Source organism: Micromesistius poutassou, assembly GCF_964030765.1.
Source record: "Micromesistius poutassou genome assembly, contig: SCAFFOLD_5217, whole genome shotgun sequence".
NCBI lineage: Eukaryota > Metazoa > Chordata > Actinopteri > Gadiformes > Gadidae > Micromesistius > Micromesistius poutassou.
The window spans coordinates 1-13,900 of record NW_028179703.1 but is presented as its reverse complement, the minus strand read 5'-3'; the positions used below and the strand labels follow the sequence as shown (position 1 = coordinate 13,900).

Genomic DNA, 13,900 nt, shown 5'->3' with positions numbered 1-13,900 from the left:
CGGCTTTCGTATAAATAGACTTTCACGACTCCACAGCCGCCTGCACCTTCCACACACCTACTGTACCTGCCTGTTGAGTCTCTGCTGCTCCAGTAGAAGAAGAACGCAAGGAAACCCAATCGATACTTCCGCTATCATCCCCCTCCCCTTCCTACCCTGTCCTCCCCCGAGGAGGAAAAGGAAGGGGGCTGTGTTCATCACCGTAGCGGTGGTAATGAATCCCAGAGAGGGGCCGCTGTGTGTGTGTGTGTGTGCTTCTTCTGCTCTCCTCCACTATGAGGTAGAGAGCCCCGCGGCGGGGATGAGCGGCCGGTGAGCCAAGAGGAGACAGGGTGACGGTCGTTAAGCCACCGGAAACCACGGGAAGAAGGGACGGGGGGGTGCAGCAGCTCGCCGCGTCGCTGCCTCCCGCGCTGCGCCCTGTCACCACCACCACCGTCACCACCACCACCGTCACCACCGCCGCGTACGCCACATCACCCCCCCCCCCCGCTGTGAGGAGATGAGAGTGTGAGCTCTGATCCATTATTTCGGTGGTGCCTGGCACGCACACCATTGTTTAGTTTTCATAAAGGAGAGCGCAGTGCCATTAGGGTCAGTTCCAATACCTTGGAAATTAAGTGTATTCAATTAATTGGTCAATTATTCCTCGTTACCATTCCTTAGATTATTCGTTATTATTTGCTCCCACTCTCCCCTGACCCTCTTCGTCTCTTCCTCCCTCTTCCATTTTCCCTCTTTTCCCCTCTCGCTCTTTCACCGTCTCCGTTGCTCGCCCCTTCTTCCCTCCCTTTTTCCCCCCTCTCTTCTTCCCTCTCCCTCACTTTCTATCCCTCCTTCTCCGTCTCTCTGCCTCCCTCTTTATCTCTCTGTCTCTCTCCACTCCTTCCCTTCTCTTCTCTCTCCCTTTCTCTCCCTCCCTCCCTCCCTCTCACCCTAACCTTTCAGATATATCTGCCCGTACTACAGCGAGGCTGAGACGTCTGGTCCCTAATAGAGAGTGTCACACAAGCTAACTCACCGCTGCAACAGCCCTCGACTGGACACTGAAAAACAACGACAAATTATCTTCAACGTCAAGAATTTCCGAGAAGCTGTTCCCCGCTTGCGCCGCTGGCCGCTTCTGAAGAGGCTTAATTTGCGTGCGCTGTGCACTAATGAGGCAGGGTGATGAGGCTGCATTAAAAAAAAAAAAAAAAACGCAGTGTCCCCAGCGAGGCCCTTTTTTTTTTTTTTTTTTATACTGAGAATCACTTCCTTTAACGAGGCGAAACACCATTGAATTAAAGCTGTTTTCTGCTGTATCTTGTGAAATAATAAATCACTTTCTCCTCCTGTTAGATTGTACGGGGTCTTTTTTAGTCAGCGTGGAAGGGACCGGTACTGATGTGTGCGTTGAGTTAGAACATCAAAGATCCACGAGAACAACAGTGGAGTCTTAAACACGTTCCCGTGAGTGACCCGTTAGGTTTGCTGCTGTGCCCAATCATAAACAATGACATGAGTCAGTCTTCTCTGACACCTTTTTTACACCGTTACACCAAGCTAAACATTTCATTCTTCCGTTTGTGCACGTGATTCATCATTCTGTTGGGAGACCAATAGTTACAGTACCATTTGTAAATCCTGTTTGTCATCCTGATGAGTTATTCAAATGTTCATTTGAACACATTCTTCGGAGAGAGAAACACAGCTGTTGTGGCTGCTTTGTTCAAATCCATTGCGATGGTGCTATGGTGATGTAAATACCGCTCCTGTGTGCTGCATTACAATATTTCGATGCTATTAATATTACGTTTTTACTGACCTTCCCAACCCATTTCTAATGGCAGTTCTCAGGAAATGGATCACATGGACCTCTTGTTAAAAGAGTACCGTCACCCTTGGCTATTCTTTTGCTATTACAGAGTTCTGCTTCATAGACTGTTGTGAAAGAATTGCGGTCCAGTCCATAATCTCCATTTCAGCAACATTTTTTGTCATTCCCTGGAACATTTTACCATTGATGTCACTGGATGGGCGTAAAATGCCTAAATGGTCCAACAGTCAGGCAGTACTCCCCATTTATCAGAAAACAGCATAAGGTTCCCCTTTAAGCCATTCTCCTCCTCCTGATTCCAGAAAGACAGACACAGACAGACAGAGAGATGGACGAACGGGCAGACAGGCAGACAGGCAGGCAGGCAGGCAGACAGACCGACAGATAGATGGATAGATAGATAGAGTGATGGATGGATATGTAGATGAGTGATAACAAGGTGTGTAGTACAGTGTCTAAGATTCTTTAAAGCACACTTTCCTTGGGTATGCCTCCCGGTGGTGTTAGTCTCTGCTCTCTCTCCTGGAGATAAGTACTATTAACCCAAAACAGATGGCTGCTCTTTTCCTGTTGGCAGGGCTGCAAGCCGCCACCACAGGTACAACATCCCTTCACTCCCTGCTGCGTTTAAAACGGCCAGACACTTGTGTCCCACCGGCACTGCGTTTGACTTAATCCCCTCGAAAAGTCCATCAGCACTAAAAAGGAGTCCCTCATTGATTTCATCAAGCGGTGGAAACGGGCGGGCGGGTTTGGAACGTAACGCACAACAGTAATTTGTTGGCAGGGCCAGCCCAAGGTGACAAGAAGCAATCCATCCTCTTCTGTCTCTGCTGCATTTGCATTGTGCGTGCGAATGCGGAACGTTTGCAGTCCTAGTAGATGAACGCCGGCTGGCACAGGTCTCATCGGGAGGCATCGATCGTGGCTCGCCAGGGGCCGGATATCTCCGCGCCCGCCGCAGGTGGCGAGCTCTTTGTGGTTGCCCGTGGCGATGGGGATGGTCTGAGAGAGTCTGAGAGACCTCTTCTTCTCGGGGGGGGTGTGGAACTAAATTGGTGGAGAAATGACCAGGGAAGGAACCCATGAACCTTGTTTGTCACACTGAAGAACCTCCTGCACACAGCGGGGGTCCGGAAACCAGAAGGCACAGGATTGTAATAAGAACGTTTTGAAGCTTGAAGCGAGTTCCCAGCGGTTAGGGAGGGAAGTGAACGCCGCAGGACACAATCTATTGATTTGAGGGAACTTTTATCTGACCTGACCGTACCGTACCATACAATACCTTCATATAAGTTATCTTTATCTTCATCTTTAACTCTTAATACTTTCCTGTATAATAAATTGGAAGATATTTGACCTTATCTTACTTCTCCCGTCCACAACTCTGAGAGGGATAGATAAAGACAGAGACAGAGAGAGAGACAGAGACAGAGAGAGAGAGAGAGAGAGAGAGACAGAATGAGAGAATGAGGGTGAGCAGAGTAATGTCAGCATATTTCCACAAAAAAATGCACCAAAACCTATTTTAAGAATTCAAAAAACCCTGAAGAGTTCAGAGAGAGGGCTGCTTTATCTCTCCATTCTGAGACATGTCTGGGTTGGTTGAATCATTAAGATTAGATGACTTGCCTGTTCATGGGGTGGCGCGTTGGAATGGCTTCCCACCTCACTTATATCGTCCCAAATCATCTCTCTCTCTCTATATCTCTCTCTCTCCCTCTCTCTCTCTCTCTCTAGCTCTCTCTAGCTCTTGCTCTCTCTCTCTAACTCTCTCCCCCCCTCTTTCTCTAGCTCTCTCCCCCCTCTCTCTCTAGCTCTCTCTCTCTCTCTCTCTCTCTCTCTCTCTCTCTCTCTCTCTCTCTCTCTCTCTCTCTCTCTCCCCCTCTCTCTCTCTCTCTCTCTCTCTCGCTCTCTCCCTCACTCTCTAGGCTTCTTTATATGGAGACCATCAGTCATGCAGACTGCCAGTTTAGATTAAGAGCAGATGCCTACTTAGGAGGGAAAGATGTTTTAGCCTCATGCTACCTACGGGTAAATTAGCTGGCACTTGCACTTCCTATGCAAATGGCCACTTCACATTCATGTTCTGCTGGTGCACAAAGGCTAAGCCCTGATCAGGCCAGTTTCAGCATTTAAAAGCACACTTCGGTGCTTTCAGATTTTTTTAACGTAAGGTATCACTATTAGTACTATTGATGCAACTGCCAACTCCTTGTGCTATTCATTTTTTCACTTATGTATTTAATGTATTTATTTACATGCTTTGCCTTGAACGTTGATTTTAATCACAATGTTTAAGGTCACGAGACATAGGCCTACACACACACACACACACACACACAAAAAAAACAACCACTCACAAACACACTGATTACACACACTTCTTAATTGCTTTTACGAGAAAGAATGTGTTGTCATTGGAAACTTCCAACTGATTCACCCTGGATTCTGTCTTCCGAAAAGGCTCTCTCCTTCTCCAGAGCGTAAACCTTTAACCCTCAGTAAGAAATCCGTAGTAAAGTCAAACCTCAAATCCTTCCCTTTGGTGTTTAAGGGAGAAAAGAGAGAGAGAGAGAGGGGGATGTTTGACAATGAGGTGAGCTGGTGTCGACGCAGAGCTCCTAAAGGGGTTTTAATTCCACACTCTGGGAGCCCTGGGAGACCCGGGGTTGGCTTTGGCCTGTAATTGCTCACTGTTTTCCTGATGAGAGGTGATGCACTTGTTGCGGAGGATTGCAGTGTGAAAGCCAGTGGAGGAGAGAGGCACACACACACACACACACGCACACTACCTGACCACCCGCTGCACCTCACACACTGGCTAACCACCGATGCTATCTCGGCCAAGTTTCTCTTGAAGTGTGCGTCTTGAGGATCATCTTCGTCAGTGCCCGTCTCTCTCTCTCTCTCTCTCTCTCTCTCTTGTTCTTGCTCTCTCTCTCTCTCCCTCGTTCGTGCTCTCTCTCTCTCTCTCTCTCTCTACCCCTCTACCCCCCCCCCCCCCCCCACACACCTCCTATGAACCAGCTTGTGCGTCACACAAACGATTTGGCACGGCATTTAATTCACAACCTTCTTTCACGCCCCTACTATGAAGTACAAAAGGGAGGACGTTTGTTGAAAACTTTTAAAAGGTCGCTTCAGCGTTTGTGTTCGTGTTTTGTGTCATTCATTTTCTGGAACTAACCCTTTTTTTTACGACTGGAGCGCGCGGCTGTCCGCTACGGTACACATCTGACGAGTCATCACCTGAAATTGCAGCAGCCTGCGGGATGAGACGGAGCGGAGGGGACATCATTAGCTGGGTGGGACGCTGGATGTCAGAACACAACACCGCCTCAGATTTATGTGGCTTGTTACTCCACACTTCCAGCCAGTCCCTCGGCGCTCTCACACTCATCTCAGCCGTCTTGCCTCCCTCTGTTTTATTGAACTCGTCCTTTTTGCCTTCTCTCTCTCTCTCTCTCTCTCTCTCTCTCTCTCTCTCTCTCTCTCCCTCGCTCTCTTAACCTCTCTCACCGTGTCTCTTTGCCTCTCTCTCTCTCTCTCTCTCTCTCTCTCTCTCTCTCTCTCTTTCTCTCTCTGAACTTCTCACTGCATCTCTCTCTCTCTCTCTCTCTCTCTCTCTGTCTCAACCTCTCAATGTCATTTTCTCTCTCAACTTCTCTCTCAATTCATCTCTCTTGTCTCTTTTTCTGTCTCCCGAATTCCTCTCCCTGTGTCTCTCTCTGTCTCCCGCTCCAGGTCAGGAGTAGCCATGCCATTTGGCTGTCTAACAATCGGGGAGAAGAAGGATTATAACAGTCCTACAGAGGTGACAGATAAATATGATCTGGGACAGATTGTCAAATCGTAAGTATTATCTTTTCACCAATCCCAATATAGCCGTGCCTCTTTTGGAATAGTCACCAAGACGAACATATTGGACAGACAGACAGACAGAGAGATGGACGAACGGGCAGACGGGCAGACAGACCGACAGATAGATAGATAGATAGAGTGATGGATGGATATGTAGATGAGTGACAGATAACAAGGTGTGTAGTGCAGTATCTAAGATTCTTTAAAGCACACTTTCCTTGGGAACATATTCAGCACAGCCACCGTGCTGTCCTTCATGTAAGCTGTAAAACAGCCTCATCCCCACATAGGTGTCTGAGGCATACACGGGCAAACACAGATTTGGTGGTTAGCCGGCGATGAGCTGTCCTCTGTTTGCTTTACGTAACAGCTGCCACAGGTCCAACTGTACAGGTGTTCACAGCAACAAGGTGGCCCACTGATAGAAATACTATCAGCGTTTTAAGAAGAAGATGCACTTTAATAACCCCCGTTGGGAAAATGATTTCTCCATATTCCACCCATCCAAACATGCTAGGGGCAACAGGCTGCCACACAGTGTCACACCAGGGAACCAGCTTCGGTTTTTAGTGTCCCTGCCTTGGTGATGGAGAGGGTAGTAGTGTTATTTTAGGCCCAATTTGCCCAAGTTGAAATCCCAGTACCAGTATGTCATGTGATTCATTCATTCGAGATTCAAGATTCATGTGTGTATCATTTTGAAGTGCTTTTAGTTGTAATCAATATTGTTTTCTCAATGATTATGACCACTACAGATTTAAATAATCACTTTTCAACATTTTAAGAAGGTGTTTTTAATACTTTTTGTTTACTACAACAACCTCATGCCACCAGCATAATTCTGCCCTCCCCCCCCAAAATAAATGTGTCAAAATAAATTGTCCAAAAGTATGCTACTCACTGCTGTATATTTGAATACTAACGCCTTTAAATGCTGGGGGAAAAATTGCTTTGAATATTCTAATCTCCAGATGAGTTCAAATCTGGGTTAAAGCGGCGTTTCACATGCTTTCGCTTCATATTTGTTTTGAACACAAACTCCTTATAAAATTCACATTAAAATTACGAAATCTACGTAACAAAACAGGAAACAAGGTGTAACTGTCCTGTCACCCCCAAAACGTTTTTCTGTTACATAGTACGACCGCTGTATCCCAGAGGAGGATCATTGCTAAAGCATTATGAAGTGTGAGTTATGCTTCTTCATGTTGTTTTTTTTCCAGAGAGGAGTTCTGTGAGATCTTCAGAGCCAAAGACAAAACCACCCTGAAAATGTACACGTGTAAAAAGTTCCTGAAGAAGGACGGGAGGAAAGTTCGCAAGGCGGCGAAAAATGAGATTCTCATCTTAAAAATGTACGTTTCTATCCATTAACGTCATTACTGCACTCAGACGAGAGCTCTTCATTCACATGGGTCCTATAAATACATGTCAGATTCCTGCTCTGTCCATCTCTTTCTACCTTAATCAACTGAAAACCATTTAACGTTGTACTTAAATTTTAACTAAAGCCCTATATCAAAACCCCATTTAGCGGAGTGATCATTAAGCCTGCAGCCTGCAGTGTGTAAAGCGTTCTTTACACATTTGTCGGGCCAGTGTGCTCATCGCGTGCATTGAAGTAAAAAACACATTAGCATAACATGGGTCTTATCCAATAATTAGTTACAGGTGGCAGACGACACAAAAATAACATCGGTAGATGCGTCAGGGAAACTAATGGGATGTGAACGCGTCGCATCTTAATGATGTTTTCTCTTTTACTGTGACCCTCTTGGTTCTGTTTTCTGTTGAAATCCTGGTAAACGAGTCTGGGAGGATTTCGATGCCTCATTCCAAAGGGGGCTGATGAACAGGCCTTTAGTGATAACGAGCCAGAGTGGCTTGTTATTGACGGTTGATTACCAAATACCGCCGGTTATTTCGTGTTAATGTGCGTCTGCGGCTTAGCTCCAATGGTTTAATTCAATATGAGTTCTTCTCGCTAGAAGCGTCAAAGACATGCTTAACTGGTCTGTGATTTAGTAAGCCCATGACTGTCCTTGTCGCAGAATAAGATGTATCAAGAGATACGCAGTACGCCACTGTTACCGTTAAACCCCTAGTCTCCGGGTCTGTTCTTTTAGCCCTTTATTGTCGTCTCGGCTTCCTTTAATATGGAGAGATATAATGTATGAGGTGTGTTGAATGTCATGCATACATCTCACGCACTGATGCAACTTATCCAAAACACATTTATTTTCTTCTCGTCTTTCTCCTTCTCTCTCTCTTGTTCCCTTTCTATCTCTCTCCCCACTCTCTCTCTCTCTCTCTCTCTCTCTCTCTCTCCCCATCTCTCTATTCTCCATCTCCCTCCATCCACCCCCCTATTCTATCATCCCCCCTTCCCCCCCCCACCTCCCCGACTTCCTTCCCCCCCTCCCCCTCTCCTCTCTCTCTTCTTCATCTCTCTCCCTCTTACTCTTCCCCTCCCCCATTCCGTATCCCCCTCTCCCCCCTTGCATCTCCCCCCCCGCCCCCCCCCTTACATCTCTCTCTCTCTCTCTCTCTCTCTCTCTCTCTCTCTCTCTCTCTCTCTCTCTCTTGCTCTCTCTCTCCCGACGCAGGGTGAAGCACCCTAACATCCTGCAGCTGGTGGACGTCTACGAGACCAGGAAAGAATACTTCCTCTTCCTGGAACTGTGAGTGTCTCCATGGGTGTCTCCCGGTGGTGGTCGGGCTGGCTGGGAGGGAGGGAGAACTCCACCCCACGTGCTGCTAGGCGGCCATACAGTATAGCAACACTGTTGATTATGCACTTGTGGAGGGTTGGGCCGGTAAGGGGGGAGACGGGGGGGGGGGGTGAGTTGATTTAGCCCCAGGCCCTGTAGATATGAGAAATGGCTCAGAACAGAACTGAGCTCATTTTGTATTCAGGAACAATTCCTTCTTCCCCGCTGTGCTCCCGCGCTCTCGTCGGCGCGCGTTCTCTGGGAATTCGTTGTGGGCTCTTTTTTTTTTTTTTTTTTCTTTTTAACTGTAGCGCTGCCTGCCTCATGTACGGTGCTCATCCCCGCTGCTCCTCTGAGGAATCCGTGTGAACGCTGAATTGCAGTCGTCGGGGAAAAAAAAAAACCGAGGACAGGGCAGAGACCCGTATGCAAAATGTAATTGATTCTGCCAATACAGGTGTTATGTAATTTTCTAAGAATGTCATCTTAGAATTCCTTGGGTATGTTTATCCAAACACGGCAACCAGAGTCAGATGCACCATGCTTTTTATACGTTTAGGCAGTCAACAAGAAGCCGGTGGCCTTAAGAAGACGGAAATGCATAAAGCATAAAGAAACATGAACTCTGACGAACCCCTTCTTTACACAACCTCTCATAAACTGAGTGGTACTGAGAATGCCGCTTTTGTGCCCTAATAAAATAAAATGATATGCAGTAAAAGAATATCTACTGACCTTGTCTCTCTGATTCCTATAGATGCTCTGGACTCTGTCCAGTTACCTTTTTCAAAACTCGGCCTTTTTGGCCGGCCCTTTTGATTGCATGCCTTGATATTTATCATCCTCACTTAGAAGTCATTTTGGTTAAAAGCCTCTGCTTATTGTACCTTAATGTTCGTCCTCCTCCACATCTCTTGTCAGTGGTACCCTGGCGGAAGCGACTAACGCGCAGTTCCTCGGACGGCCTAAAGCTGGCTCATAGAACCGCCGCCGTTCTAAGTCACTGGATAAAATTGTGATTTCTTTCTCGTAGTACAACGCCATTTCGATATTAACGTAATTTAGTTAGGCTCGCAGTTGCTAGTTCATCTTCATATTTTGCAAGGTCCCGCTTCACTATTTTATTTAATTGAAAAGTTATAGGATCGTTGATTATAATTGTTGATTGTCTATTAATGAGATTTGGCTACAGACTACTGTGAGATGGCCCTCAAAGTTCCAGATATGGATTGTTTCTGCTGTTCGGTAACATTCAATCTAAGGCCTTCGCAACGGTTGAGGACCAATGGGTGAGGTCGTGGGCGAAGCTTCGTCCACATGTCTTACAGTCCCCTTGCTCCACCAGGGCAACGGGCAGAGAGGTGTTTGACTGGATCCTGGACCAGGGCTACTACTCAGAGAGGGACACCAGCAACGTGGTGAGGCAGGTCCTGGAGGCCGTGGCCTACCTCCACTCTCTCCACATTGTACACAGGAACCTGAAGGTACGCACACAGACACGTGCATACAGGCACACACACACACACACACACACAGATGCACCCACACACGCAAGCATTCACACATGCACAAACACACACACACAGACGCCCAAATACTTTTACAACAACAGCTCAACTCTCAACGTCTGTATACTGTACTCGATATATATATTTCCACATTAAGCCTTGATCCCAAATGATCCCATTTGGTAAATGCTTAATACAATAACATGGGAGCGTCCAGCATGAGCCAGCTTTAATGTGTAATATGCTGAAGGTAATATCAGTACAAAGTCTTACTACTGTGTGAGTTTGTGTGCCTGGACATATTGCAATCTAAAAGACGAACGATGGTAGCGATGAAAATGTTTATCAAACATTTCGTTTGATACGTTGAAACGTTTCTGTACTTGGCTCTTTATGGGTCCTATACCTATAAGCTACAGGTTAATGGTATAGTTATTAAAAAGGCTTATATTGGCAAGCTGAATAATACTTAAGAGACTACATTACAGTAATTTTGGTAACAAATTTTCGGGTTACAGTTTCGGTTAAAGGGTTAGGTTTTGGTTGAGGGTTTGGTTTTAGGGTTAGGGTTAGGGTGTAGTTTTAGGGTGTAGTTTTAGGATTGGTTTTTGGGTTCGGGGTTAGGGTTAGGGTTAGGGTTAGGGTTGCTGCACCCTTCTGTGCCATCATCTCCATGTTCTCCCCCTAGCTGGAGAACCTGGTGTACTACAACCGGCTGAAGCACTCCAAAATCGTCATCAGTGACTTCCATCTGGCCAAGCTGGAGAACGGCCTGATCAAAGACCCCTGTGGCACGCCGGAGTACCTGGGTAAACAGCTGCCCTCACCTGCTCGCCCTCTATCTACTACTGTATTAGGAGGTCCTCCATCCAAGTCCTGATACAAAGTCATATATAGATATGGACTGGGGATTAAAAAATGTATTCTAACTGAATTCCAATTTCATATTTGATCGTAGAGCTCTTTTGCCCCTTTCTAATTATCCTAATACCTTCTTCATAGACTCAAAAAAACGCTGTACAAACAGACTTACAGCAACAATGAACTCAGGATAAAGTTCTACACATGATTAACCAACAACACCAACACCCTTGTTAACTTGTTTGCTCAGGAAGCCTGGATCCGAGCGTTGCAATTGCAATTACCGCGCGTTGATTATAATTTCCCAATTATTGTACTTAGGACAAAACGTGAGTGCATGAATGAGTATGGGTGGCCCCCGTTGGGACTGTGTTAATATCGTGCTCTATCAGCGCGGCTAGACAAAGACCCGCTGTTGGAATCACACCTTTTCCCCTCCCCCCCTCTTCATAAGAAGACTCTCCGATGAGAACCTTTTGCCGAGGATGTCTATCACTGCTGGGCTGTTGAGTGTCAGACGTTATTAGCTGTTGTTATATTGTTCTGCGCTGCTCTGTGCCCCCCCACAGCGCCCGAGGTGGTGGGCAGGCAGCGGTACGGCCAGGCCGTGGACTGCTGGGCCATGGGCGTCATCATGTACATACTGTAAGTGCTCCTCACCCCCCCCCCCCCCCCCCCCCCCCCGTCTCGTGTGCCACATCATCCGCCGAGATGTAGCATCCAGCTACATCCGGGTCTGAGAGGAGATGAGTAACGGCTCTCTTGTCATGATGTGATTTATGTGGGTTTAACGACCACAATGAGATTTCATATAATTACTAAGTTCAGGATCATGACGAGCGGTAAGATAACTTCTAAAGAGCGGTAGCTATCGCGCACAACGCGTGAGAGGAGTTGAAATGATTTGTATTGACTAGGAACTCACAACAACAGCAGCGCTATAACGCAGGCAACCACGCTTTAATTTCACGCTTTAATTTCCTCTCGAAAATAGTTTCGATATGTGTACTGTGGTTTTATATAATTCATTCTTTGAATGCAACGTCTTATCTCCGTCTTCACTTTGCTCTCCGCAGGCTCTCGGGCAACCCCCCGTTCTATGATGAAACCGATGATGAAGATTATGAAAACCACGATAAGAACCTATTCAGGAAGATCCTGGCGGGAGATTATGAGTTCGACTCTCCGTACTGGGATGACATCTCCGATTCAGGTAGCGTTAATGTGTAATGAATATGCTGCACGCGTGGCGGCTTGCTGGGTACACATTTCATACCCCGCGTCACGGTTGTGTCGCGGTTGTGTGCAGAAGCTTCCGCAACATGAATAAACTTCATTAGATCTTGTCTGTGTGTGTGTGTGTGTGTGTGTGTGTGTGTGTGTGTGCATGTGTCTGCCTGTGCACAAGCATGTGTTTTATGCATGTGTTTGTGAATCTACTGTGTGTGTGTGCGTGCGTGCGTGCGTGCGTGCGTGCGTGCGTGCGTGTGCGTGCGTGCGTGTGTTTTCTTCAAACAGCTAAGAGTCTGGTGGCCCGTCTGATGGAGGTGGACCAGGACCAGAGACTCACAGCCCAGGAGGCCATCAACCACGAGTGGTGGGTGGACACTGTCTCTCCGGGGCAGCGTGGGGGTGTCTGCTGCTGCGCCATACTAAAACCATTCCGACAAAGGATAAACAAAAGGCCTTTTGACATCCACTCCATCTCTGGTCTCCTCCTAGGATCTCTGGCGGTGCGGCGTCTGACAAGAACATCAAGGAGAACGTCTGCGCTCAGATAGAGAAGAACTTTGCCAAGGCTAAGTGGAAGGTAAGCTTCAGCTCCTCCTGTCACGTTTTACACACACACTCACCAGCTAAAGGTTACGTACAAGTAGTTTACAACCAGGGACATTCTAATTCTATGTTAATCCTGTTCTGGAAGACGACTCACCTGTGATGGACACGGTTACTGACCCTGGAACGAATTCGACTATGAGTAAGGAAAGCATGTCGGTGGAAGCCATTAGTTCAAATTTAACTGAGAAGAAGCTGCAGGTGTGTGTGTGTGTGTGGCTGGCAGAAGGTTACTACTCTGAAGGGCCTAAGAATCCATCAAGGGAGAATGAAGTGCTTGGTAGAGGGAACACAGGGAACCCGCATTGATAGCTACTTCTTAAGAAGTGCATTGAGTCAGTCGGTTGAAGTCCAGCGACAGGAAGTAACCCACAGTTCGCAGAACATCAGCACCCCTGATGTTGTGGAGGTAGAGTCAAGCACTGAGGCAGAAAGGGAGGCCAGCCAACCAAAGAGGAAGAAGATGAGTGGCCATAGGCCTGGGGTCAGGTGGCCAGGCGCAGCAGAAGGTAGGACATGGGAAGATGTTAACAGTGATCTGGTTAGCATTCTGGGACGGCTTAAAGGGACGGCTGAACGCAAATTAGAGAAAATGGGGGACATTATCTACAGCTACGGTAAAGAAAGATTTGGGATTGTTGAGAAAAGGACGAAACGGCAACATGAGGTAGTCAAGTCTAGGCGCCAGCAAGAGATAGATAGACTCATCCAGGAGAGGAGGCAGCTTAAGAAGCAGTGGAGAAAAGCTACAGATGATGAGAAGGAAGGTATTGATTGTCTACAGGCAGATGTGAGGGAGCGGTTGGCAGTGCTAAGAAGAGCAGAAAGTATTAGGAAAAATAGGAAGAAGAAATCGCAAGCTAGAGTAGCATTTTATAAAGATCCATTTAAATTTTTTAAGTCATTATTTGATAAGCAGAAGAGTGGTAGTCTCATGGAACCTAAGCAGAAGCTTGAGGAGTACTTGGAGGGAGTGCACAAAGACAGGGAGAGGTTCAGAGAGATGCTGCTTCCCGCTGATAACCCACCTATTGGTGAATTAAGTAGTCAGTGCAGCCCACCAAGGTGGAAAGAGGTGCAAGAAGTAATAAAACGTGCAAAGGCCTCTTCAGCCCCGGGACCCAATGGAGTGCCCTACCGATTATATAAGAGCACGCCGGATGTTTTAAGATTCCTATGGAAGCTAATGAGAATAGTTTTGAAAAAGCAGAGTATTCCCAAGGCATGGCGTAGGGCTGGGGGATTATTTATTCCCAAAGAGAGGGACTCAGTGGAGATTAATCAGTTTAGACCAATTAGTC

At 46.9% G+C, this 13,900-nt stretch overlaps 1 protein-coding gene across 1 annotated transcript; it reads left to right on the top strand.

Annotated features, from left to right (window-relative positions):
• Positions 1-5,579: 5,579 nt before the first annotated feature.
• LOC311372592 (caM kinase-like vesicle-associated protein) lies at positions 5,580-12,573 on the top strand (the record flags this gene model as incomplete). The annotated part of the gene is made up of 9 exons (XM_084489573.1): positions 5,580-5,674; positions 6,907-7,038; positions 8,290-8,364; positions 9,740-9,878; positions 10,591-10,711; positions 11,333-11,408; positions 11,840-11,976; positions 12,282-12,360; positions 12,486-12,573. Coding segments are annotated over 9 exons (942 nt in total), but the record flags the coding sequence as incomplete, so codon positions are not given.
• Positions 12,574-13,900: the final 1,327 nt, after the last annotated feature.